The sequence below is a fragment of the Manis javanica genome, chromosome 1, assembly GCF_040802235.1.
Source record: "Manis javanica isolate MJ-LG chromosome 1, MJ_LKY, whole genome shotgun sequence".
In the NCBI taxonomy this organism is placed as follows: domain Eukaryota; kingdom Metazoa; phylum Chordata; class Mammalia; order Pholidota; family Manidae; genus Manis; species Manis javanica.
Window position 1 is genome coordinate 163,967,521 of NC_133156.1, and position 27,341 is coordinate 163,994,861.

Sequence of the window (27,341 nt, forward strand, 5' to 3'; positions counted from 1 at the left end):
TCCCCCACTAGAATGTCTGTGGATGCAATAAAAATTCAAGATTTACCTGTCTTTAATATGTTATTTTTTTATTGTGTATATCTTGTATCACTGTAGAAAATTTTATAAAGTTCAGGACCAGGTGATATAGTACATTTAGACTCAACAAGTTAGTAAAGAGTAAACACAGATTTACCAAATATATATTTTTCAATATTTTAGCACCACAAAAATCTTTGGGCCGTGAGGTGAATGAATTGACATCAAGTAGTTTATTGAAATTAGAAATGGAAAACCAGAGTTTGACAAAAACTGTAGAAGAACTTCGGAGTAGTATGGATTCTGCAGAAGGTAACACTTCCAAAATCCTGAAAGTTGAGAAAGAAAATCAAAGACTAAATAAAAAGGTAAATACAAATTAATTTTTCATGTGTCAAAAAAATATATGTAAAAGTATCAATTAATAGCACTGTCATAGAGTACTTATTTTCCAGTTTTTAATGTACTCTCATTTTTTTACCTTACTATGAAAATTTTCAGACACATAAATGTGAAGTAATGAACTCCTATATTTATTATTCAGTTTCAACAATTATTTCTTACTTCTACCCTGTCTACTCTCCCTACAACCACTAGATGATGTTGAAATAAGTCCTAGACTTTGTATAATTTCACCAATAAATATCTTAGTATATATTGCTAAAAAGTAAGGAATTTTTTCAGAAAACAAGAACAGTGACATCACACTTAAAAAATTAATGTGTTTTGGTCAGTATTTCAGTTTCTCCAAATCTGTTATGATTTTTTTAACATTTTGTTGAAATCTAAATCCAAGTAAGATGAATATGTTCAATCAAAAAAGACTCTGGTTTTAATATGTTACAAAATAATAGACTCTTAAGTCTTTTTTTAGTGTATAGATTTATTCTTTTTTCCTAGCAAGTTTCCTCTTGAAGAAACCAGGATTTTTGTCTAACTATACCCCACAATCTAGATTTTGCTCCTTGCATCCTTTTTGTGTCACTTAGCAAGTTCTTTTGTCTCCTGTGTTTCTTGTTTTATCTGTAGGCATAATCAGGTTCAAACTGAGTTTTTAGTAAGAATATTCATAAGGAGTATATTTCAATCAAGAGGCATATTGATTGGTTGTCTCTCTCTCTCTCTTTTTGTGATGTTAGTTGTCATGGAAATCATATGCTGGGATCCCTTAATCAAAGTTGCAAAATTTTGATATTGTTCTTAATTTGGTAGCTAGATTATTTCTATAAAGAAAAACTTTCTCTTAAAAATTATTGATTTAAACAAAAATCAGTCGTTGGTTACTCTGAGGAATAGCTCTATGGAAAAAGCAGGATGAATGTTTGAGTTTTTCCCTTTATTTACAAGTTTCCAAGTAAGGAATTGGTTCTCTCATATCCTGAGATAATGAGGGTTTTTTTTGTTTTACTGTCATTATGAACTCATGGATTTAAAATATTTGAAGGGTTTCAGTCCACTGCATTTACATTTGTTACTGTCATAACTCTTTAAAATGATTCCTTAATCCTTAGGACATGACCTTAGCACTCCTTGTAAGCTACCTTGCTTTCTGCCATGACAAAATGTTCTAGGCTCCTCTTAAATATTTCTGGCCTGAGACCTGTAAACAGTCATTTCTCCAGAAAGCCCTTGTCCCTTTCAGTGGTAAATGGTTTAGAGACCACAATTTAGGCATTACAAAACCTGAATTTTAATTAGGCTTGGTTGAATCAGAAGTATGCCAATTGTGTGATAGATCCAAGTAACTTATTTTTGCATATCTTTCTGCATACACTCATACACACACATTTTATATAAATAGAATCATGTCATAGGAACACATGTGATGCTTTTATCAGGAACACCTGTCATCACGTTTTTTCCCCCATATATGCTCTCGCTTTTGTTTCCAGTTCTTGGTCACTGGGAACAGTATTGCAATAAATACTCTTACACATATGTCTTTATGAATTAGTTTTTATTTCTATATGTAGTCAACCATGTCTAGTTTTCCCTTTGATAGATTCTGGGTTTCTAGACTTGGTTATGGAAATCTCCCCACCCTTACAATAGTGGTTTCGAACTGTAGATTCATCAGAATCATTGTAAAGACTTGTTCAAACAGATTGCTGAGCCCCCTGCCCAGAGTTTCTGATTTGGTAGGTCTGGGGTAAGGGCTGAGAGTTCTTATTAATAGGAAATTCTTAGGCGATGCTCATCTTGTTGTTTTGGAACCATGCTTTGAGGACTACTGCCTTAGGTAATGTGAAAAGACTCCTTGATTTTCTTAAAAAATTTTTACTCATTTAAAGCATTTTTTATATCTTTAATCCATTAACCAATTAATAAGCATTTGACAACCAATATAGTGTTAAAGTGTAGGAGTAGCCATTTAGTATTTGGAAGTTTTATTTTGGTTGTCATTATAGTTGGATCTGGAAATTATAATTTGATTTTGAAATTAGCTTTGCAGTCTAATTTGTAAATTCTTAGTGATTCTAGCAATTTCTGATAAAGTCATTGCATGAAAGATGTCTTATAAACTGAATGTTTCACTTGAATTTCACTGATGTAAAACGAGTGTAATTGAATACCTGTTATCCATATATTTCAATCTGTAAAGGTAGAACCATTAGTTATTAATAGCTAAAACCTTCCTGAACATGGAAATTAATGTTGACTTGAGTTCCTGGATAAGATTTGCAAGTTGATGCTTTTGAGATAATATGGGAAGACTTTTTTCCATGTGAGATTATCTTCCATTTTTGTTAAGATTAAAGTAGAAAAATTAAACTTCCTTTACATAAAATGATCAAAATTCTTAGAATTCTTAACTATTTAAATAAATTTCATTTATTTAACATTTATTGAAGTTATTTTAAAATGTATGCAAACAAAATGTCATAGAACATTAAAGGGAAATGTTTTAGAATTTTTTAGATTTTCAAGTAACTATGGTTTTACATAATTTTCTCTCATATTTTAGGAAAGTTGAAGGGAAAGCTTAAAATTTTTTAAATTGCCATTATGCTTAATAATCTTCTGGTATAAAATTTTGCCATACCTGTGCTTTAAAGTATCTGTGGAAGAGGGCTACAGATTCTGAAGTCCCTGAGTAGAGGCGGAGGGAAACACCCCTGTACTCTACCCTCACTGAGAAGGGAGAAGTGGTGGCAGCAACATTTCTGGGTACTTTCACATTTGCTTTCAAGTGTTGATTGGTCATTCTCATTTTATGCTTGAAGAAACTGGATAGATTGAATGACTTCCTATTTTTAAATTTCTATTTATTTTTTAGAAGTAAGATGATTTGTTTATATTATATAGGTATAGTCCTCAGGCCACCTATAAAAATACAGATTTCCATAGAGCTACAGAACAAAAATTCTATAGCCAACCATGAATCTGTACTTCTGTAAGTTCTTAAGTGATTGTTTAACACACTGAATTTTGAGAACCATTTCATTAGGCCATGATATAAATTGGATGGATTAGTTCAGATGTTCCAGGAGATTTTGTCATTTTGATGTTGGCAAATTAAAATTCTTTTGGGGAATGAATACACACTTACATATATATACACATATATATATATATATATATACATGTAAAATAGAACAAAATATTTATTGAAGACCAATGTATATATACATTGCAAAATTAATTTAATTAAAAGCTTACCAAAGAAATTCAAGTAAATATGTGTGTATATTTCACCAGTATTCATACTTGAAATTTAAAATGTAACTGTATATAACTAAAGGTCATTTTGAGTGATATTTAATACATTATGAACTCCTGAAAGACATGAGCTTCAATAATCTGACCAACCTGGCCGTGTGTTTATACAGTGATGTCTCAGTAAATATTTGTCAGAATTAAAAGTAAGATAGACAAGTTATACACATTCATGTTCTGATTTCTTCATTGGTTTTTGGAATGGAAAAACTATGTAATTTAAAATATTTAGTTTATGCTAATTTAAGGTTTTAATTTTCTCTTTTCTTTTTAAAAATCAGATGAAAATATTAGAACAGGAAAATGAACATCTGAATAAAACTGTGTCTTCCTTAAGGCAGCGCTCCCAGATAAGTGCTGAAGCAAGCGTGAAAGACATTCAAAAAGAAAATAAAATTCTCCATGAAACAAATAGCAAGCTAAGCAAGATCGAATTTGAAAAAAGACAAATTAGAAAAGAATTGGAACATTATAAAGAAAAAGGAGAACGAGCAGAGGAACTTGAAAATGAGTTGCATCGTCTTGAAAAAGAAAATGAATTGTTACAGAAAACGATAACCAATTTAAAAACTACTTGTGAAAAAATTGAGGCCTTGAAACAAGAAAATTCAGAGCTAGAAAGAGAGAATAGGAAATTTAAAAAAGCACTGGATAGCTTTCAAAACCTTACTTTACAGTTACAATCCTTAGAAAAAGAGAATTCCCAACTTGATGAGGAAAACTTAGAACTGCGAAGCAATGTGGAATCTTTGAAGTGTGCAAGCATGAAAATGGCTCAGCTACAACTAGAAAATAAAGAACTGGAAAGTGAAAAAGAACAGCTGAAGAAGGGTTTAGAGCTCATGAAAGCAGCTTTTGAGAAAACAGAATGCTTGGAAGTTAGCTACCAGGGTTTAGATACCGAAAATCAAAGGCTACAGAAAGATCTAGAAAACAGCAAGAAGAAAATTCAGCAATTAGAGAATGAACTTCAAGACTTAGAGATGGAAAATCAAACATTGCAAAAAAACTCAGAAGAGTTAAAAGTATCTAGCAAAAGACCGGAACAGTTAGAAAAAGAAAATAAGTCATTAGAGCAAGAGACTTCTCCACTAGAAAAGGATAAGAAACAATTGGAGAAGGAAAACAAGAGACTCCGACAACAAGCAGCAATAAAAGATACTACGTTAGAAGAAAATAATGTGAAAATCGGAAATTTGGAAAAAGAAAATAAAACCCTCTTCAAAGAGATTGGTGTTTATAAAGAATCCTACATTCATCTGAAAGAATTAGTGAAAGAGAATAAGGAGCTCATGAAAAGAGCATCTATTGAAATAAAAACTTTGGTTACATTACGAGAGGTAAATATAATTACTTAGATTTAAGACAAATATTTTATGTATTTTTAACTCAAGGCTTTAAAATTTTTTTTATTGGAACCATTAGTGATTTGCATCATCTGGTTCAAAGTTGAAATTTGGAATTAAAACTATAGTTTACAAGTTTCCTTCTTTTCTTAAACTAAGAAGTAAATGTGAATTGTTTTTTTTTAATGAAGTTGTGGTAGTAAGGCTTCCTTGTGATATCTGACTTATTACATTATAATTTTATACTTCTGTTTCAAAATAATATTAAAATATTTGATCAAGACTAATACTGAATGCTAAGTAAAATAGGAAGCATGGTAGGTACTATTTATTGAATGTTAACTAAGTAGCAAGTACTGGGCTAAGGACTTCATTAGTTGTATTTCTGTATATTAATGTAATTTTTATGACCAGTTCTTTATAGTTATTCTCTTCATTAGATTAGAAAACTGAGATTCAGGATCACAGCTAATAAATGGCAGAATCAGATTGCTGGATTCAAACCCACACCTTAAAAATACCAAAGTCTTATGAATTTTGACCTCTAAGTTAGAGAATGCAAATCAGGGTTGAACTTAAAAATCAACACTGAACAATTGGCAGTTGCTTAGATCTATGTGTTGAAAAGAATTTTGAGATTTATAAGGGTAGATTGGTAATAGGTCCTATGAAAAATGGTTGGTGTGTATCAGAAGATAGCATTCTTGGCTCTTTTTTGCTTTCCCTATTCTATACTATATATATGATAATCCTTTAAGTTCCTTAAGCACTCTGGCAGAAAATCATATTGGGAAGTCTTCATTTCTCCTGAAGATACATTGAGAGGGACCACTATTAGCCTTTTGTTTTATTCTGTATTCTTCAGTCTAATAGACATAGACATCAGGTTCTTATGCCTGAACTTCTGAGAATGCCCCCTAGTTCTTCAGATGAATATCTTAAGCCTTTTCCACTGGGACAGAGGTTTTTGGGGTGGGAGTGGGTGTTGTACCCAACATACATTCATAAGAAGAAATATGCACTAAAGTTCTAGCTCATTATTAAAAAGTGAATGGATGTGTGTACTTTTTCCCCAAGTTCTCAAACCTAAGTGAATGGATGTGTGTACTTTTTCCCCAAGTTCTCAAACCTAAGGTGTGTATTCACAAGTAAAGAATTTCACCTTTTAGTTTGAACACTATAAAGTTAAAAAGAAGTACTAGCCAAAGAAAAAACACCACTGTTTAAATTAGTTTATATTTGTCGCTTAACTGCTTTTTAATGATAAAGGAAAAGTTCAACAACATTTCTGTCTGTCTTGGTTTGAATTATATTGTTCTGTTTGGATTGGTCAAAAGTTCTCTCAATATTCTTTCATTCTTAGAGATCCTTTTTTCTCTCTGTGCCTCAGCTTCTTTGTATTCCTCTTCTCAAATTTCTATTTAATTTATCATCTCCACTGTATCTAATCTGCTTTTACAACCCTCCATTGTATTCCTTAATGATTGGATATCTGACCGAAATTTTTTCCTGAGTTGTTGGATATTTTTTTGTACCTCCATTTGCATGTTTATGATTTTTATATTGAAATCTCTTTCCTGGAAGATTGATGAGATCAGTTTCATTTGACTCTCTTTCTGGTGTTTGTATGATTTTGATTTGAACCAGGTTTCTTTGACATTTTATATTTGTATGTGGCGCCCTCTAGTGCCCAGAAGCTCTACTCCCTGGAGCTGCTCAGCCCCTGTATCAGTGTCAGGAGTTGCAAGGGAGCAGTGTTGGTGTCTGGGGGGAGGAAAGAGCTGTTTCCTGTTTCCCAGCTGCTATGCCTGTCTCCACTGCCAGAACCAGTGAACTGAGCACACAGGTATATGCCTCTATGCTTTGCGAATGTAGTTGCTGTAGGCGGGGCTTCCCTCTGGCTGGCCTGACACCATGGCAGGGGCCGCTGATTTGTGAGCCAGGGGCAGGCTGGCCGGGCGGAAGGCGCAGCAGGCTGCATGTCACAGTGGGGGTACTTGGAATGCATATCCAGCCAGGGGGATGGAGCACCAGAAGATCGTGAAAGCTCCCAACCTGCTGGGCAGAGTGTGTCCTGACAATTTTGTCTACCTGTCCTTTCTCCTGAGCAGTAAGCTCTGTGCCATCCTTGCCCCTTTAGCAGCCCTCTCACTGTTAGGAAGTGTCTCAGACTGCCCGCCTTTCTTTTGTCCCAGAGCAGCTGGATATGGATCACTGTTTTCCATAAGCGGCTGGAATCAGTCTCTCCAGGTATTCCACCTCCACTAATCACTAGAACACTGTAAAATGTAGGTTTGTGCTCCCAGAGCAGATCTACAGAGCTAGGTGTTCAGCAGTCCCACGCCTCCAGTCCCTCCCTGCTCCATTTCTCTTCCTCCAGCCAGTGAGCTGGGGTGAGGCAAGTGCTTGGGTCCCACCAGGTCACAGCTTTGGTACGTTACCCTGTTCCATGAGGTCTGTTCTTTTCTCCATGTGTATGCAATCTGGCACAGCCTTCTTTCCTGTTGCTTTCTCAGGATTAGTTGTATTAATTTTATTTTCATATTGTATGTGGTTTTTGGAGGAGGCCTCTGTCTCACCTCTCACTTCACCATCTTTAATCCTTTCCCTAAACTTTTGAATTTACTGGAATGTGTCTACCCTGACCTTGATTCTTAAATGAGCATCATTCATTCATTCAGCAAATGCACAGCAGCTTCTGTTCTGGGTGGGGTCTTGGGGCCCTGACCAACTGTGGATAAAGTGAAGGTTCCTGTGGCCAGGATTCTCATCTGACCCTGGTTGAGGTGGGAATTGTTATCCTTATTTTATAGATGAAGTCATTGAAACTAAGAAATTAAAGTAAGTTGTCCAGTTTTTATATCTACTTAAATAGATGGCCATAGATTTGAATTGAATTTTCAGACTGTGAGTTAAACAGTTTTGAAGAAAGCTATGCTTTTGGAACTAGATAATTTATTATATGTTAAAACCCAGTGTTCATGAGAATTAAGGAAATATATGGGTAGGACACAGAACCCAGCACTCTAGCTGTCATCTCTAAAATAAATCACTAATGTTATGGTCAATGTGTAACCATCTAATTGCTCAAATAGAAGTCTCAAGTCTTTGTGAAGTACTCTGTATTTTTCAGATGTTTTGGGTGATTTATGTTAAATTTAAATGTTGGTATTTTAAAAAATAAATGTTTGTTTTAAACAGTTGCTAAGCCAACTTAAAGGAAATGTAGAAGAAGAAAATCGACATCTGCTAGATAAAATTCAGACATTAATGCTACAGAATGGAAAACTGTTGGAACAAAATACGGAAAGCAAGGATCTTTTTCATGTTGAACAAAGACAGTACATGTAGGTACCAAATAATTTTGCACTCTGAAATATTATTCATGATTTCATCATTGCCATACCCAGTGGCAGAGAAACTCAGTGCTAATTTTTCTTGATTTTTGACATTATTATTTCAATATATACTTTTTTGAATGCTTATGCTTTACACATTATGTTAGGAACCAGAAGTACTAACATTTATACATGTGGGTTCTGCTCTTAAGAACTAGTAATATAAAGGAAGCAATACAAATCATTGCTATAATGGAGGTATGTGTAGGAGGTCATAGAAATAGAGCAAACATAGTAAAAAGGAGTACCTTAGTCTGGGAGAGGCAAGGAGGACTTTACAGAGATGGTTGCTTGATCTGAGACTTAGAAGTTCAATATGAGCTCACCTGAGGAGGCATACCAGGCCAAGAGAGCAAAAAAATGTAAAGACACAAAGTATGTTTAGTATGGTATAAGATCTAAAAAGAAATTGATATTGCCTGGAGCAAAACTGAGGAAAGAGGAACACCGGAATAGTGGCTAAATATTCAGGGGCCACTTTTCAAAGGTTTCTCTATGCCATACAAAGGAGTCATTGAAAAACTTGAACAGAAGAATAATATGATGGAATTTGTATTTTTTTAAACCACCGATAACATTTTTCTAGAGTATGAATTTGAGCTTTTGAGAATAGAGATTAGTAAATATTAAGAAGGCTGTTGCAGTGATCTATTGAAAAATAATCACAAGCAGTTGTAACTTGAGATCAAATACTAATATAGATATGAGGGAGAGAACTGACAGGACTAAATTAGATCTCTGTTGAGAATAGAGGAATCTGGTAAAATCAGGGATTTTTAACCTGGGCATCTCAGTGAATTAATTGTCTTAGTATTAAACCATGATTCACCTTTACTAAATTTTTCTCTTCTCCTTGTTCCCGAAATGAGCAGCACCATAGTATAATAGAAATAGCATTGATTTTTTTGTTATGATATCCATCCTAACATGTAATTTTTGTTGTTATAGTGAGAAGTTAAATGAATTAAGAAGACAAAAAGAGAAATTAGAAAGAAAAATAATGGATCAATACAAATTTTCTGACCCATCTCCTCCTAGAAGGTACTATTAACCAAATTTATTCATTCATGGTTTGACAAAAAAAGGTAAGATATCTAATTTTGTGAAGGATTTATATGTTGAATTTTAGGCTGATAAGATATTTTAAACTATTAGGAGAGGCAACTGGATTACTCTGAAAATGAGGAAATTGATGAAGTCTAAGAAAGATATTAATCGGGAACATCAGAAATCTCTAACATTAACACCTACCTGCTCAGACTCCAGTGAAGGATTTCTTCAACTCCCCCATCAAGATAGTCAAGTCAGTTCTTCAGCAGGTCCAAACTCTTTAGAAGATGACCAAACTTTGGGGACCAAGAAAAGCAGCAGTGAGTGTTCAAATTCTTTAAATATTTGTGATTTCTAGTCTGATTTAGAATCATTTCTAAAGATTCCTCTTAAGTAACTTCAACAGTCCTTTGGGTCTAATGAATCATTTCTTTTTAATGCCATGTAATTATAAAATGCATTGCATACTGCAATACTGTATAACCACATGATTTGCTATATTGTGTGTTTAGGGATATACTATACACAAAGATACCATCATTTGGCCAGGGAGGAAAAATAGTATAGAAAGAACATTGAAATGAGAGCCAGAATACTTCTGCCAGTTTCTAGTTCTGCTAATACAAGGCAAGCCTTTTTCACCTTTGTGTCACACCTCATAGGGTGATTATGAGGTGTGAAATATTTCTAAGAGGTCATTTTTATAATTCTTTATAACTAAATAGATAATAAGGCATTTTATAATGAGGTTTTATTCTTATACATTGGAACAAAGTTACATTGGGGGGTAGCAAAGAGAAATAGATATAAATTTTAAGACAATGTTACTCAATGATTTAGAATGAATTGAAGGTTATGAGAATTGAGGGGTTGGTAAATGATCAATTAAAATTAAATAGATGTGGTGATAGAAGTTTGTGTATAAACTTGTGATCATTTTTTTAATGACAAAAGCAGAAGTACATGTCATAATGTACCACATATAATTCATAGTCTTTATATTTCTTTCCTAGTGTGCTTAGCTAAACAGCAAGAGCAAAGGAAAGGCCTAAGGAAGCATATTTTAAGAGAGAAAAAAGTCTAGTGTTAAGCCTTTTGAAGATGTCCAAGAAGTTGACCACTAGCAATGGTCTTACAATATGTAAACAGGGTACTTTGCATCCATTCACACTATCCCCAGAGTCACTAAATTAAAAATATGTATTTATATGTATATAAATGTAGTATGTATGTTTATATAATTTATATACTTATAAACATATATATTATATAGAATAATAGTGAAATTATATACATATTATATATAGTAAGTATATGAAGTAAATAGGGAAAAACAGCTATAGCTAATACTTCCTCCCAAGATAAACTCTCCTTATGGGCAGTTCTCAGAACACTCAAAATTAACTATAGCCTTGGGGGAATTATCTCTGAGAAGAGTATATTTTAGGGTAAAGGAGATTAGACATGCATTATAGGATATGTTTCAGAATGCACCTATATCACTCTAAAAATCCATATGTAAGGAACAAAAACCATCACACAATACATATATGCATGTCTACATTTATGCATAATGTATGTTATGCATACATGTTTTTATTAGTCTCAAGAAAATGATTTAATTCTATATCCAGTGTGTGTGCGTGTGTGTGTGTGTGTGTGTGTGTGTGTGTGTGTGTGTGTTAGTCTCAAGAAAGTGGCTTAATTCTATACCCCTACATTTTTGTTTCTGTTTTTCCTCATGCTCTGACATTAAAGTGGTTGCACTGAGAAGACTGCCCTTTTTGAGGAACAGACCAAAGGATAAACACAAAAATGAAGACCTACTACCATCGTTCCATGTGTAAGACTTTATGACAGTTCAGCTTCTTTCAAATGACCACACTGGCTTCCATTACTAATTTTCCACTAACCTTTCTCTGGACTGTGCCAATTTTCTTATTTTACAAAGTGCAGTCTTCCTCTAATAAAAGGAGCTGGAAAAATATTTTTTTTACCTGGCACTAAATTTCATTATATGCATGCTCAGATACATATACATATTTAGTCATACATGTAATATAAATTTCCAGTGCTTTCTAAGAGTTGGCAGGAAAAAAAAACCTTTAATTATATGCCATAGAGATTTTTTTCCGAAATAAATTGGTTTAAAACAAAACCTTTAGCATTAGGAATTTATTTCCTTAATGAACAAAATTAAATATAATAAATAAATAAAATGGCTTGTAACTCTTGAAAATGTTTGTCATTCTTTATATAACAATACTCTGGTTTTTCTAAGTTGGATTGGTTATTATATAATCACATTAAATATCTGTCACTTTGGATATCATCTCTTTCAGGTTTTTACTGAGTGGTACACTTATTTGATTCATAAATTAATAATTTCTTCAGTAACCTGCTCTGACCAAGGACTCTTTATCATTTTCAATGATGATGCTGTATAAGAACTTCTCTCCATCTTACCTTTATTCATTCCATTTTTGTCACCATAAAACCACACTATGAAGGCTTCTAATTATATTGCACATTACTGCACAAAAGCATGACAGTTGTACAGAGTAAAATTCCTTTTGCTCTCTTTAAAGGGGGTGGAGGTGGGATAAAAATACTCATTGAAATTTATCAAGCTTTGGCCTACTCATTTCATTCAGCTAAATGCATGTCATAATTAGAATGAGACGTTGTGGTTATAGTTTTTGGTGTTCATTTGCATTAAGCCATAGACAAAACCAGCTCATTTATAATACAAAATAGAAATAAGAGCATATACATTAACCATGCTTATTCATTTGCTTTCATTTGCATCCCAGCCATGAATGACCTGGAGCAGTCCATGGTCCTAGCAGGTAGTGGACAGATAGTACTGAACATTTGGAGGTTCCTGATGATATTTCAGCAGGTAAAAGGAGAAAAGAATTGGGAGCTATGGCCTTCTCTACTACAGCCATCAACTTTTCAACTGTCAACTCTTCTACAGGCTTCAGATGCAAGCAGTTGTTTAATAATAAAGTATAGGCCATCTGCTATTTGCACTGTGGTGTAACTATTGGCAACAGGAATTTTAATTTGATTTGCCTGTGTATAATTTTGATAGCAACAACCCGAAATAATTATCCAAACAATCTGGATTTGATTTGAAATCATTTCAAAAATTTAAAACATCATACAAATAACCGAAATCTTTCCTAGGCTTTTCATAATAAACAGCTGATGAGCTAACAAGCAAAGGAAAAGGTAAACCTAGTAAAGAGTGAGAAAAGGAGAAATAGAAGCTTTACAAAAAGCCTAAAAACACTCCAACTGCACAGAGAACCATGTAGAACAACCCAGGCTCTAGCTTTGCTTTGTAGGGTCATGGGAGATTGTCTCATTGCTTCTTGCGTTTTCACTAAATGAGTCAACTCTCCTCAGAGCTATTCTGTCTTGCACCTAGTGTTTCTGGTTGAATCCATTAAATATGTTAAATCAAGATGTATTATCTATGACTGAAAAGAATTTCCATATTCTGCATAAATAATTTTATTACAGCTTTTTTTTTTGCTTAAAAATATTTTTATATCCATTTTGCTATTTTATGTAGATACTACCATCCTCTGAAGATGTAAGTCCACAAGGTATTAGTGATGATTCTAGTACGGGATCAAGAGTTCATGGTAAGATACAAAGTTTATGTAGAGAGTTCTTATCATGTACAGAATGGGAATGCTAAGGCTTGCATTGTACTGGTGAATGTGGCACTGCCAGCAAGCATGTTTTCTCTAACTATATCATATAGCTACCTCTGCCATTTCTTCAAGCCTAAAAGTTTGTTTTGCCCCTTTTAAGGTGATTGCTTCATCTAAATATTCTCTATTTTAGTCAAGATCATTCACAAAGATAATTTTGTGACTATTTTGGTATAAGATTGAAGTTATGAGTGATACATTTTACCATTGGTTCAAAAAATACTTTGGTAACGGATGAACTTTAAGAAACCACATTTTCTGCAATGTTGAATGTCTGTGATTTTTAAGTTTCTATTTGGAGAATATCTTGCCAAATTAAATTATTAACAATAGAGGGGCGGAGCCAGGATGGCGGCGTGAGTAGAGCAGTGGAAATCTCCTCCCAAAAACACACAGAGCTATGAAAATATAACAAAGAAAAATCTTCCTAAAATAGAGACCACAGGACACAGGACAACATCCAGACCACATCCACACCTGCAAGAACCCAGCGCCTTGTGAAGAGGGTAAGATACAAGCCCCAGCCCGGCGGGACCCGAGCGCCCCTCCCCCCGGCTCCCGGCGGGTGGAGAGAAACCGGAGCGGTTTTTTTGTTTTTTTTTTTTTTTTTGGCGAGCGCTTTTTGGAAGCCTTAGAGGGACGGGCCCCCGTTGCTGGGGAGGCAGGGTGGCGGGACCGGTGAGGAGGTGCCTGGGAACGGCGCCGGAGGACAAAGAATATCCCGCGTTTCTCCCTGCGAGACCGGGGGGCGGGTGCCTGAGGACGGAGGAGGTCGCGCGTTTTTCCCCTTTTTTTTTTTTTTTTCTTCTCTTTTTGGCGAGCGCTTTTTGGAAGCCTTGAAGGGACGGGGACCCCAGTGCTAGGGAGGCACGGTGGCGGGACTGGTGAGCGGGTGGCTGGGACCGGCGCCTGAGGACAAAGAATATCCCCTGTTTTTCCCTGCGGGACCGGTGGGCGGGTGCCTGAGACCGGCACTTGAGGACAGAGGAAATCGCGCGTTTTCCCCCTTTTTTTTTCTCTTTTCTGCGAGTGCTTTTTGGAAGCCTAAAAGGGACAGGGACCCCGGTGCTAGGGAGGCAGGGCGGTGGGACTGGTGAGCGAGTGCCTGGGACCGGCACCTGAGGACAAAGAATATCCCGCATTTTTCCCTGTGGGACCGGTGGGTGGGTGCCTGAGACCAGCACCTGAGGACGGAAGAAATCGCGCGTTTTTCCCCTTTTTTTCTCTCTTTTTGGCGAGTGCTTTTTGGAAGCCTTGAAGGGACAGGGACCCCGGTGCTAGGGAGGCAGGGCGGCGGGACTGGTGAGCGGGTGCGTGGGACCAGTGCCTGAGGACAAAGAATATTGAGCGTTCCTTCCCTGCGGGACCGGTGGGTGGGTGCTTTTTGGAAGCCTTGAAAGGACAGGGACCCTGGTGCTAGGGAGACAGGGCAGCAGGACCAGTGAGCGGGTGCCTGGGACCGGCACCTGAGGACAAAAAAAAAAAAAAAAAATCGCTTGTTTTTTCCTTTTTTTTCCTTTTTTTTTTTCTCTTTCTTTCTGTTCCCTCTCTCATTGTTGCTGTTGTTGTTTTGGTTTGGAGAGTGCTTTTTGGAAATCTTAAAGGGGCAGGACAGGTCACTTAGACCAGAGGCAGGGAATCTGGGGATCTCTGGGCACTCTAACCCCCTGGGCAGCAGGGAGCACAGAGGCCCCTTACGGAGATAAATAGTCTCCTGGCTGCTCCCCCTCCAACGGGGCTCCACCATTTTGGAGGAACAGCCCCAGCCAGGCCAAGCCCACAGCAACAGCGGAGATAAACCCCAAAGCAACTGGGCAGGAAGCAGAAGCCCTGTCTGCGCACAGCTGCCCAGCACAAGCCACTAGAGGTCGCTATTCTCCCAGGAAAAGGCTACAAACCAACAAGAAGGGAAGCTCTTCCAGTGGTCACTTGTACCAGCTCTGCAAACTATCTCTATCACCATGAAAAGGCAAAACTACAGGCAGACAAAGATCACAGAGACAACACCTGAGAAGGAGACAGACCTAACTAGTCTTCCTGAAAAAGAATTCAAAATAAAAATCATGAACATGCTGACAGAGATGCAGAAAAAAATGCAAGAGCAATGGGATGAGATGCAGAGAAAAATGCAAGAGCAGTGGGATGAAGTCCGGAAGGAGATCACAGATGTCAGGAAAGAGATCACAGAAGTGAAACAATCCCTGGAAGGATTTATAAGCAGAATGGATAAGATGCAAGAGGCCATTGAAGGAATAGAAGCCAGAGAACAGGAACGTATAGAAGCTGACATAGAGAGAGATAAAAGGATCTCCAGGAATGAAACAACACTAAGAGAAATATGTGACCAATACAAAAGGAAAAACATTCGTATTATAGGGATACCAGAAGAGGAAGAAAGAGGAAAAGGGATAGAAAGTGTCTTTGAAGAAATAATTGCTGAAAACTTCCCCAAACTGGGGGAGGAAATAATCAAACAGACCATGGAATTATACAGAACCCCCAACAGAAAGGATCCAAGGAGGACAACACCAAGACACATAATAATTAAAATGGCAAGGATCAAGGACAAGGAAAGAGTTTTAAAGGCAGCTAGAGAGAAAAAGGTCACCTATAAAGGAAAACCAATCAGGCTAACATCAGACTTCTCAACAGAAACCCTACAGGCCAGAAGAGAATGGCATGATATACTTAATGCAATGAAACAGAAGGGCCTTGAACCAAGGATACTGTATCCAGCACGACTATCATTTAAATATGATGGTGGGATCAAACAATTCCCAGACAAGCAAAAGCTGAGGGAATTTGCTTCCCACAAACCACCTCTACAGGGCATCCTACAGGGACTGCTCTAGATGGGAGCACTCCTAAAAAGAGCACAGAACAAAACACACAACATATGAAGAATGGAGGAGGAGGAATAAGAAGGGAGAGAAGAAAAGAATCTCCAGACAGTGTATATAACAGCTCAATAAGCGAGCTAAGTTAGGCAGTAAGATACTAAAGAAGCTAACCTTGAACCTTTGGTAACCACGAATCTAAAGCCTGCAATGGCAATAAGTACATATCTGTCAATAGTCACCCTAAATGTAAATGGACTTAATGCACCAATCAAAAGACATAGAGTAATAGAATGGATAAAAAAGCAAGACCCATCTATATGCTGCTTACAAGAAACTCACCTTAAACCCAAAGATAAGCATAGACTAAAAGTCAAGGGATGGAAAAACATATTTCAGGCAAACAACAGTGAGAAGAAAGCAGGTGTTGCAGTACTAATATCAGACAAAATAGACTTCAAAACAAAGAAAGTAACAAGAGATAAAGAAGGCCACTACATAATGATAAAGGGCTCAGTCCAACAAGAGGATATAACCATTCTAAATATATATGCACCCAATACAGGAGCACCAGCATATGTGAAGCAAATACTAACAGAACTAAAGAGGGAAATAGACTGCAATGCATTCATTGTAGGAGACTTCAACACACCACTCACCCCAAAGGATAGATCCACCGGGCAGAAAATAAGTAAAGACACACAGGCACTGAACAACACACTAGAACAGATGGACCTAATAGACATCTATAGAACTTTACATCCAAAAGCAACAGGATATACATTCTTCTCAAGTGCACATGGAACATTCTCCAGAATAGACCACATACTAGCTCACAAAAAGAGCCTCAGTAAATTCCACAATACTGAAATTCTACCAACCAATTTTTCAGACCACAAAGGTATGAAAGTAGAAATAAATTCTACAAAGAAAACAAAAAGGCTCACAAACACATGGAGGCTTAACAACATGCTACTAAATAATCAATGGATCAATGAACAAATCAAAATAGAGATCAAGGAATATATAGAAACAAATGACAACAACAACACTAAGCCCCAACTTCTGTGGGATGCAGCGAAAGCAGTCTTAAGAGGAAAGTATATAGCAATCCAGGCACACTTGAAGAAGGAAGAACAATCCCAAATGAATAGTCTAACATCACAATTATTAAAACTGGAAAAAGAAGAACAAATGAGGCCTAAAGTCAGCAGAAGGAGGGACATAATAAAGATCAGAGAAGAAATAAACAAAATTGAGAAGAATAAAACAATAGCAAAAATCAACGAAACCAAGAGCTGGTTCTTTGAGAAAATAAACAAAATAGATAAGCCTCTAGCCCAACTTATTAAGAGAAAAAGAGAGTCAACACAAATCAACATAATCAGAAATGAGAATGGAAAAATCACGACAGACTCCACAGAAATACAAAGAATTATTAAAGACTACTATGAAAACCTATATGCCAACAAGCTGGAAAACCTAGAAGAAATGGACAACTTCCTAGAAAAATACAACCTCCCAAGACTGACCAAGGAAGAAACACAAAAGTTAAACAAACCAATTACAAGCAAAGAAATTGAAACAGTAATAAAAAAACTACCCAAGAACAAAACCCCGGGGCCGGACGGATTTACCTCGGAATTTTATCAGACACACAGAGAAGACATAATACCCATTCTCCTTAAAGTGTTCCACAAAATAGAAGAAGAGGGAATACTCCCAAACTCATTCTATGAAGCCAACATCACCCTAATACCAAAACCAGGAAAAGACCCCACCAAAAAAGAAAATTACAGACCAATATCCCTGATGAATGCAGATGCAAAAATACTCAATAAAATATTAGCAAACAGAATTCAACAGTATATCAAAAGGATCATACACCATGATCAAGTGGGGTTCATCCCAGGGATGCAAGGATGGTACAACATTCGAAAATCCATCAACATCATCCACCACATCAACAAAAAGAAAGACAAAAACCACATGATCATCTCCATAGATGCTGAAAAAGCATTTGACAAAATTCAACATCCATTCATGATAAAAACTCTCAGCAAAATGGGAATAGAGGGCAAGTACCTCAACATAATAAAGGCCATATATGATAAACCCACAGCCAGCATTATACTGAACAGCGAGAAGCTGAAAGCATTTCCACTGAGATCGGGAACCAGACAGGGATGCCCACTCTCCCCACTGTTATTTAACATAGTACTGGAGGTCCTAGCCACGGCAATCAGACAAAACAAAGAAATACAAGGAATCCAGATTGGTAAAGAAGAAGTTAAACTGTCACTATTTGCAGATGATATGATACTGTACATAAAAAAACCCTAAAGACTCCACTCCAAAACTACTAGAACTGATATCGGAATACAGCAAAGTTGCAGGATACAAAATCAACACACAGAAATCTGTAGCTTTCCTATACACTAACAACGAATCAATAGAAAGAGAAATCAGGAAAACAATTCCATTCACCATTGCATCAAAAAGAATAAAATACCTAGGAATAAACCTAACCAAGGAAGTGAAAGACTTATACTCTGAAAACTACAAGTCACTCTTAAGAGAAATTAAAGGGGACACTAATAAATGGAAACTCATCCCATGCCCATGCCCATCGTCAAAATGGCCATCCTGCCGAAAGCAATATACAAATTTGATGCAATCCCTCTCAAATTACCAGCAACATTCTTCAATGAATTGGAACAAATAATTCAAAAATTCATATGGAAACACCAAAGACCCCGAATAGCCAAAGCAATCCTGAAAAAGAAGAATAAAGTAGGGGGGATCTCACTCCCCAACTTCAAGCTCTACTACAAAGCCATAGTAATCAAGACAATTTGGTACTGGCACAAGAACAGAGCCACAGACCAGTGGAACAGATTAGAGACCCCAGAAATTAACCCAAACATATATGGTCAATTAATATTTGATAAAGGAGCCATGGACATACAATGGCAAAATGACAGTCTCTTCAACAGATGGTGCTGGCAAAACTGGACAGCTACATGTAGGAGAATGAAACTGGACCATTGTCTAACCCCATATACAAAGGTAAACTCAAAATGGATCAAAGACCTGAATGTAAGTCACGAAACCATTAAACTCTTGGAAAAAAACATAGGCAAAAACCTCTTAGACATTAACATGAGTGATCTCTTCTTGAACATATCTCCCCGGGCAAGGAAAACAACAGCAAAAATGAGCAAGTGGGACTACATTAAGCTGAAAAGCTTTTGTACAGCGAAAGACACCATCAATAGAACAAAAAGGAACCCTACAGTATGGGAGAATATATTTGAAAATGACAGATCTGATAAAGGCTTGACGTCCAGAATATATAAAGAGCTCACACGCCTCAACAAACAAAAAACAAATAACCCAATTAAAAAATGGGCAGAGGAACTGAACAGACAGTTCTCCAAAAAAGAAATACAGATGGCCAAGAGACACATGAAAAGATGCTCCACATCGCTAATTATCAGAGAAATGCAAATTAAAACTACAATGAGGTATCACCTCACACCAGTAAGGATAGCTGCCATCCAAAAGACAAACAACAACAAATGTTGGCGAGGCTGTGGAGAAAGGGGAACCCTCCTACACTGCTGGTGGGAATGTAAATTAGTTCAACCATTGTGGAAAGCAGTATGGAGGTGCATCAAAATGCTCAAAACAGACCTACCATTTGACCCAGGAATTCCACTCCTAGGAATTTACCCTAAGAACGCAGCAATCAAGTTTGAGAAAGACAGATGCACTCCTATGTTTATCGCAGCACTATTTACAATAGCCAAGAATTGGAAGCAACCTAAATGTCCATCTGTAGATGAATGGATAAAGAAGATGTGGTACATATACACAATGGAATACTACTCAGCCATAAGAAGTGGAAAAATCCAACCATTTGCAGCAACATGGATGGAGCTGGAGAGTATTATGCTCAGTGAAATAAGCCAAGCGGAGAAAGAGAAATACCAAATGATTTCACTCATCTGAGGAGTATAGGAACAAAGGAAAAACTGAAGGAACAAAACAGCAGCAGAATTACAGAACCCAAAAATGGACTAACAGGTACCAAAGGGAAAGGAACTGGGGAGGATGGGTGGGCAGGGAGGGATAAGGGGGGGGAAGAAGAAGAGGGGTATTAAGATTAGCATGCATGGGGGGGAGGGAGAAAGGGGAGGGTGGGCTGCACAACACAGAGAGGACAAGTAGTGACTCTACCACATTTTGCTAAGCTGATGGACAGTAACCGTAATGTGATTGTTAGGGGGGACCTGATATAGGGGAGAGCATAGTAAACATAGTATTCTTCAGGTAAGTGTAGATTAAAAATTTTAAAAAAAAAAGAAAGAAAGAAAGAAAAGGGGGATTACTCCTTAACAGGATAAAACTATTGGTAAATCAAAGATCAACGCATGCTTTAAATATCCTTAATGTTGATCACTTAAATGGTCTCAGATGATCAGCCATGGAGGTACTCTTTTCTGATAATATTCCTTTCTCTTAATTAAAAAAAAAAAAAAAAAAGCAGTTACTGTGTGCTGACCTCCAATGAGTTCTGCACAGTGGTATAGAGGGCATGTCAAAGTGTGGGCAAAGGGTCTGTTTGTTTCTACGCAGAAGATCAAGGCCTAGCTTGGATACCCAGAAAATGAACTAAGATACGATATGAGGAGGAGCTTCCGGCATCAGCACTCTCTGGAGGACTCGTGCCGGGGGATGATCATCAAAAAGCCTCCACAGGGATCCAGACGATGCTGCGGTTGTGGCTGCATCCAGCCCACCGTCTCCTGGACTTGCCATAAGAAGGAGGAGGGAGATGTCTAGGCTGGCATGTGCATACAGTGAGACAACGAATTTGACTGGATCTGTACTGTTGGAACTCAACCAGGAGTTGGGAGGGGTGCAAGTTGTAGCACCCCAAAATCTCATGACTATAGACTATCTATGGTTAAAAGAACATATGGGATGTGAACAGATCCCAGAAATGGGCTGCTTTAATTTGTCTGATGGTTCAAGTACAGTTGGAAAATATCCATCATATCATAGATAAATTTTCACAAATGCCTAGGGTGCCTAAATGGTTTTCTTGGCTTCACTGGAGATGGCTGGTAATTATAGATTTGCTTTGTTTATGTCACCGTATTCCTATTATGTTAATATGTGTGTGCAAATTAGTTAGTAGTTTAAAACCTATACATACTTAAGGTACTATACAAGAAGATATGTCAAAGAAATAATCAATCCTCCCAAGTTTCCTTCATATGCTACATCTATAGCTTTTCTTCTTCCTTCCTAATTACAAACTTTAAATAGAATTCATGCCTCATATCGAATTTACCGAGTATCATAATTCCTCCAGGTGGTAAAGATACCTCGAGACAAGTGCTGGGCATAGAAGCCACAGGGCATAAATCTGCAAAGAAGTAAAAAGCTAACCTTTGCAAACAATATGGCTTCTCTCTCACTTACCAACTTTACATTTCCCTGTATGGCCCCGGAAGATGACTGGTTAGCCAGAGACGGGTAAGATTCCTCAAGGGAGGAACAACCTAAGACAGGCACAGTCGCAGGGGGGCCATCAGGTGAGAATTTGGGGATCAACAGAGATGAGGCTCAGAACCTCACCCCCCCTGCTTTGAGAGAAATCTTCTGCATCCGTGGATGTCTTGCTGCCCTTGTCTAGCCTGGATTAATACTTAGTCCATAGGCACACACCTGATCATCTGATCGTCTACATTTGCCTTCTTACAGCACTAAACTATGTTTTCTACCTTTATCTTGCATCTACCTACCACTTCAGCATTTTATTAAAAATAAAAATAATAATAATAATAGGAGAAATGTGGGATCAACATATAAATCAAGTACAAAAATCAAACGAATATTCATATTTGACCTGATTGTTTATAGGTCATAATGCATGATCAAAACCGAAAGTTTCTGTGATGAATGCCCTTGTACTGTTCACCATGTAAGAATTTATTCACTATGTAAGAATTCGTTCACCATGTAAGAACTTGTTCGTTATGCTTCAGAAGATTGGAGACTGACGAGAATTAGGCTTGAGATGGATTAATGATTGTACATTGAGCATTGACCCCCCTATACTGAATTTTATTGTTGTTAACAACCATTTGATCAATAAATATGAGAGATGCCCTCTCAAAAAAAAAAAAATTATTAACAATAAGTACATAAGATGTTAAAGGAATTTCATATGTAAGCAGGACTTTAAGAAATAGGATAGAGCCATGTTAACTGCAGTTGTTTCCCTTGTGTGGATAGGAATACAGGTCATTAACAGTGCAGGTGCTCATGTTCCTCCTGTTCGTGGCGTCTCTGCCATGTGCAGGGTACCTTGTGTGATCCCTTGTAAGTGACCTAATCACTAGCACTTTTCTGTGGGGAACATGTTATCCTGGTCAACTAAAACAGTCTTTGTGGCCATCTAGAAATCATTTCCAAATCTAAATATGTACTTTATCCTCTTTTTTTTTGAATCTTAACTATTGTTTCAGAAGTATCCTCTTCTCAAGTGTCTATCTGGAAATGCCTGTGCTCTCTAATCTCTAAGATTCAACTTTCTGTGGGCATGTTCAGCCTGTGAACGTATGCATGATTGCTTCCTGACAGCATTCTGTGATCAGAATGTAGAGTTCAGTGGCATTAGCTGGAAGTTTTATCACACTGTCTCCTGATTTTTTCATTTAGCTTCAAGACCAGCCAGCCTTGACAGTAGCCGAACATCCACTAGCAATAGCAGTAATAATGCTTCACTCCATGAGGTCAAAGGTGCGCTGTAGGTGAATTTATTAATATGCTCCATCCATTGCCAGATTTAAAAGTGGGAGACTGATGAAGTTTCTGGAGTAAAGTATGAAATCCAAATCATGTACTCATCACATTGTAATACAAATGTATTTCAATGTATACAAATGTAAAAACAGGAGCAGTTATTGTGGTTTCCATATTTCATCTTCACAGATAAAATTTTTTTTATTATAATCCTTACTTCAAAAATATATGTAGGTCCTCATTTTACTTGTTTTTGTCTTTGTCATGAAAATGGTTGTCCTGATGCATGAACATTGAACACATTACACAAGTCTTTTAGAAATACTTCATAGCTTAATTTACCCACAAATAAGGGGAATTTTTTTAACTTGAGAAGACATTTGTGTGTAACAAGAGCTAAATGGATGCATATAGCTCATTTAAAGAATTATTTCAAGATAATTTCCCTTAATTTTTTAACAAGCATTCCAACATAATATTTTTATATGTAAATGTCTGGAAGCCTTGATTAATATATTTTTCCTTAAAGGTGTACTGCCTATTCAGAGTATACAATTGTTTAATGGATTATAAAGGTTGGTTAAAGTAGTTGTTCTCTGCAGTCCAGAATTGTCAAATTATAGTGAATACATTTGTTCTTTTGCTTTTTGTATCATAAAATGATTTTGTCTCAGTTGTAATTTTATCATTAATGCTATATGACTGTGTTGTAATGCTCTGAAACATCTGATTTCAAGGAGGGAAAATGTTTTCATTTTTATAGTCATGTTCTTATATCCAGTACAGAAATGTAGTCTGAAAATATAAAGAAGTATTTTTCTGATTTGAAAATTTAAGGAAATCATATTTCTATAAAATGTTGCATAACATACACCAAATCTTTCATGGCCCACTTTACTCTCTGTGACTAGGAAACCATGAAAAGTTGGATTTTTCTATCTCAGTACTGTATATACATAGTTCACTATTGATCAAAATGAATCACGATTCTCAAGGAATGGCATAAACTATAGGGTGCTTTTTCCAGAACTCCTAATTTGCGTTCTCTACAGTTGTGCAACCTCAACTGATCTTTCAAGGTTATGTAGCCACTATACCAACAGTGGAAAGAAGAAAAAATCAGATAATTCAGATATTAAGTAAAAACTAAGTACTACATATTTGATTTTGTATTTTTACTGGAATTATCTAAGTAAATCATCATGTCTCCATTTGACTTTCCTTCTATAACTACCATTTAAATTTAAAAAATTTCTTTAAGGTTATTATTCATTTAGGGTGAACAAAGAAGCCTTCAAATAAAGACTTCATACTGAGGCAGAGAATTAGCATTTTTTGCATTTAAAAGTTTTGATCTTAACATTTCTGAAATAATTTAAAATTCATATAATCATGTTTTCAAAATTGTGAGGTGTTTTATAATTATTTGAACCTGAATTTTTTTAAAATGTGTTACTCATTTATTTATTCATTCATTCATTCATTAAACATACCAAGTGTTTGTTTTGTATGTTTAGGCTCTGGGTAAGGTGATGAAAGCAAATCTTTGCCCTTGTGAAGCTTATGTTTGTCAATTTGACAAAATAAGGAAGTGGGCTATGGTAGACTGAATGAAAGATTAACATGGCTTAAGCATTTCTAAACAAAGCTTGAAAGTCAGTCTGGCTATTCATAAAATCTAGTCAGTAAATTTTATTACTTACTTAGTTTTTATCTCATTTCTATTATTAAACTCTAAATGCATCATTTACTCCCAAAGCAGATACAGATACTACCCAAAGCAGGCCACAAAGCCACAGCACTGGAGAATTTAGCCTACTTCATGACCGTGAGGCTTGATCCAGCAGGGGTAGCAGTCCAATCCAGCATTTGAAAAGACAAGCCAGATCAAGTCCAGTGCTCCAGCACAAAATGCCTGAAACATTAGAGAGTCGAGCACACCACAAGTTCAACACTGGTTCCCCTGGAAGTGAAGTTGTTACTCTGCAACAGTTTTTAGAAGAAAGCAATAAGTTTACCTCAATACAGGTTAGTTTTATCTATGATTACTTTAATTTAGAAGGACACTACAGTTAAATTTCTGTGATCAAACTTTAGAGCTTTTCTTTTTAAAGGAGTGTTTAGAGATACTAATGATTTTATATCATATAGTCTAATGTATCAGGAAAGTAAAAACATGGCTGTATTCACTAATCTGCTTTGATTTTTTTTAACAGATAAAGTCCTCAAATCAAGAAAATCTTTTAGATGAAGTAATGAAAAGTTTGTCTGTCTCTTCTGACTTTTTGGGAAAAAACAAACCAGTTAGCTGTGGTCTGGCCAGGTCAGTAAGTGGAAGATCTCCAGGAGACTTCTATGATAGACAGACAACTAAGCCTGAACAATTTGTAAAACCTGGTCCTCAAAAGACTGAAGATACTTATTTCATTAGTTCTCCAGGAAAACCTACACTAGGCACACAAGGAAAGATAAAATTAGTAAAAGAAACTTCTCTGTCACGACAGTCAAAAGATAGTAATCCTTCTGCCACTTACCTCGCACAAGCAGTATGATCTCTACTGCCGAAGGGACTACTCGAAGGACACGCATCCATGATTTTATGACCAAGGACAGTAGACTGCCTATGACAGTTGATTTACCACCAGCTACTGCTGATAGCAGCATCACTGCAGCATCCAATGAGTACCATTTACATCAGGGGTCCTCTTGTGCACTTCACAGTCCAACATATGCTGTGGGTTCTTGTGCACAAAATGATTTAGCTACACATAAGCCAGAGTGTCTATATGCCCAGGCTGGAAACTCAAGAACAGAAAGGTCACATTTTTTAAACCAAACTTTTGCCACTATTAATATGACTAATTATGCATTTAGAATATCAGCTAAAGGTAGCACAGAGTCATTTTACTGTGGTTCATCCATCTTAGCCATTTTTATCCCTGAATACAGAATTGGTTAGCAACATAAGTGGATAACTTCCATAAATGAATAGTCTAAACTCACAATTATTGACTCTGGATAAAGAAGAACAAATGAAGCCCAAAGTCAGCAGAAGGAGGGACATAATAAAGATCAGAGAAGAAATAAATAATATTGAGAAGAATAAAACAGTAGAAAAAATTAATGAAACCCAGAGCTGGTTCTTTGAGAAAATAAAATAGATAAACCCCTAGCCAAGCTTATTAAGAAAAAAAGAGAATCTACACACATAAACAGAATCCGAAATGAGAAAGGAAAAATCACGATGGACCCCACAGAAATACAAAGAATTATTATAGAATACTATGAAAATCTATATGCTAACAAATTGGATAACCTAGAAGAAATGGACAACTTTCTAGAAAAATACAACCTTCCAAGACTGACCCAGGAAAAAACAGAAAATCTAAACAGACAAATTACCAGCAATGAAATTGAATCGGTAATCAAAAAACTACCCAAGAACAAAATTCCCAGACCAGATGGATTCACTGCTGAATTTTATCAGGGATTTAGAGAAGACATAATACCCGTTCTCCTTAAAGTTTTCCAAAAAATAGAAGAGGAGGGAATACTTCCAAACTCATTCTATGAAGCCAGCAAAGACACCACAAAAAAAGAAAACTACAGACCAATATCCCTACTGAAGATAGATACAAAAATACTCAACAAAATATTAGCAAATTGAATTCAAAAATACATTTCATTAAGAGAATCATATACCATGATCAAGTGTGACTCATCCCAGGGATGCAAGGATGGTACAACATTCAAAAATCCATCAACATCATCCACCACATCAACAAACAGGGAGAAAACCACATGATCATTTCCACAGATGCTGAAAAAGCATTTGACAAAATTAAACATTCATTCATAATAAAAACTCTCAACAAAATGGGTATGGAGTGTAAGTACCTCAACATAATAAAGGCCATATATGACAAACCCACAGCCAACATTATACTTAACAGCGAGAAGCTGAAAGCTTTTCCTCTAAGATTGGGAGCAAGACAAGGATGCCCACTCTCCCCACTTTTATTCAACATAGTTCTGGAGGTCCTAGCCATGACAATCAGACAACACAAAAGAAATAAAATGAATCCACATTGGCAATGAAGAAATCAAATTGTCCCTGCTTGCAGATGACATGATATTGTACATAAAAAATCCTCAAACATCCATTCCAAAACTACTACAACTAATATCTGAATTCAGCAAGGTTGCAGGATACAAAATTAATACACAGAAATCTGTTGCATTCCTATACACTAATGATGAACTAGCAGAAAGAGAAATCAGGAAAACAATTCCACTCACAATTGCATCAGAAAGAATAAATACCTAGAAATAAACCAAACCAAGGAAGTGAAAGACCTATACCCTGAAAACTACAAGACACTCCTAAGAGATATTAAAGAGGATACTAATAAATTGAAATTCATCCCA

At 36.4% G+C, this 27,341-nt stretch overlaps 1 protein-coding gene, 1 long non-coding RNA gene and 1 pseudogene across 2 annotated transcripts in view; 2 read left to right on the top strand and 1 right to left on the bottom strand.

Annotated features, from left to right (window-relative positions):
* Nucleotides 1-11,753, top strand: part of LOC108388320 (girdin-like) — a 101,018-nt gene extending 89,265 nt beyond the window's left edge. The window contains 7 exon segments of the mRNA XM_073240088.1: nucleotides 202-386; nucleotides 4,017-5,075; nucleotides 8,283-8,428; nucleotides 9,428-9,520; nucleotides 9,635-9,849; nucleotides 11,288-11,337; nucleotides 11,339-11,753. Of these exon segments, the coding sequence (XP_073096189.1) occupies nucleotides 202-386; nucleotides 4,017-5,075; nucleotides 8,283-8,428; nucleotides 9,428-9,520; nucleotides 9,635-9,849; nucleotides 11,288-11,337; nucleotides 11,339-11,386 (1,796 nt within the window). The 3' untranslated portion in view covers nucleotides 11,387-11,753.
* LOC118967650 (uncharacterized) overlaps nucleotides 233-27,341 on the bottom strand; it is a 32,912-nt gene continuing 5,803 nt past the window's right edge. Inside the window, exons 2-3 of the long non-coding RNA XR_012132945.1 lie at nucleotides 9,731-9,825; nucleotides 233-347 (exon numbers count right to left, since the gene is read on the bottom strand). This is a non-coding gene — a long non-coding RNA (uncharacterized lncRNA). The remainder of the gene's footprint in view (nucleotides 348-9,730; nucleotides 9,826-27,341) is intronic.
* Nucleotides 12,345-25,897, top strand: LOC140846590 (girdin-like; annotated as a pseudogene).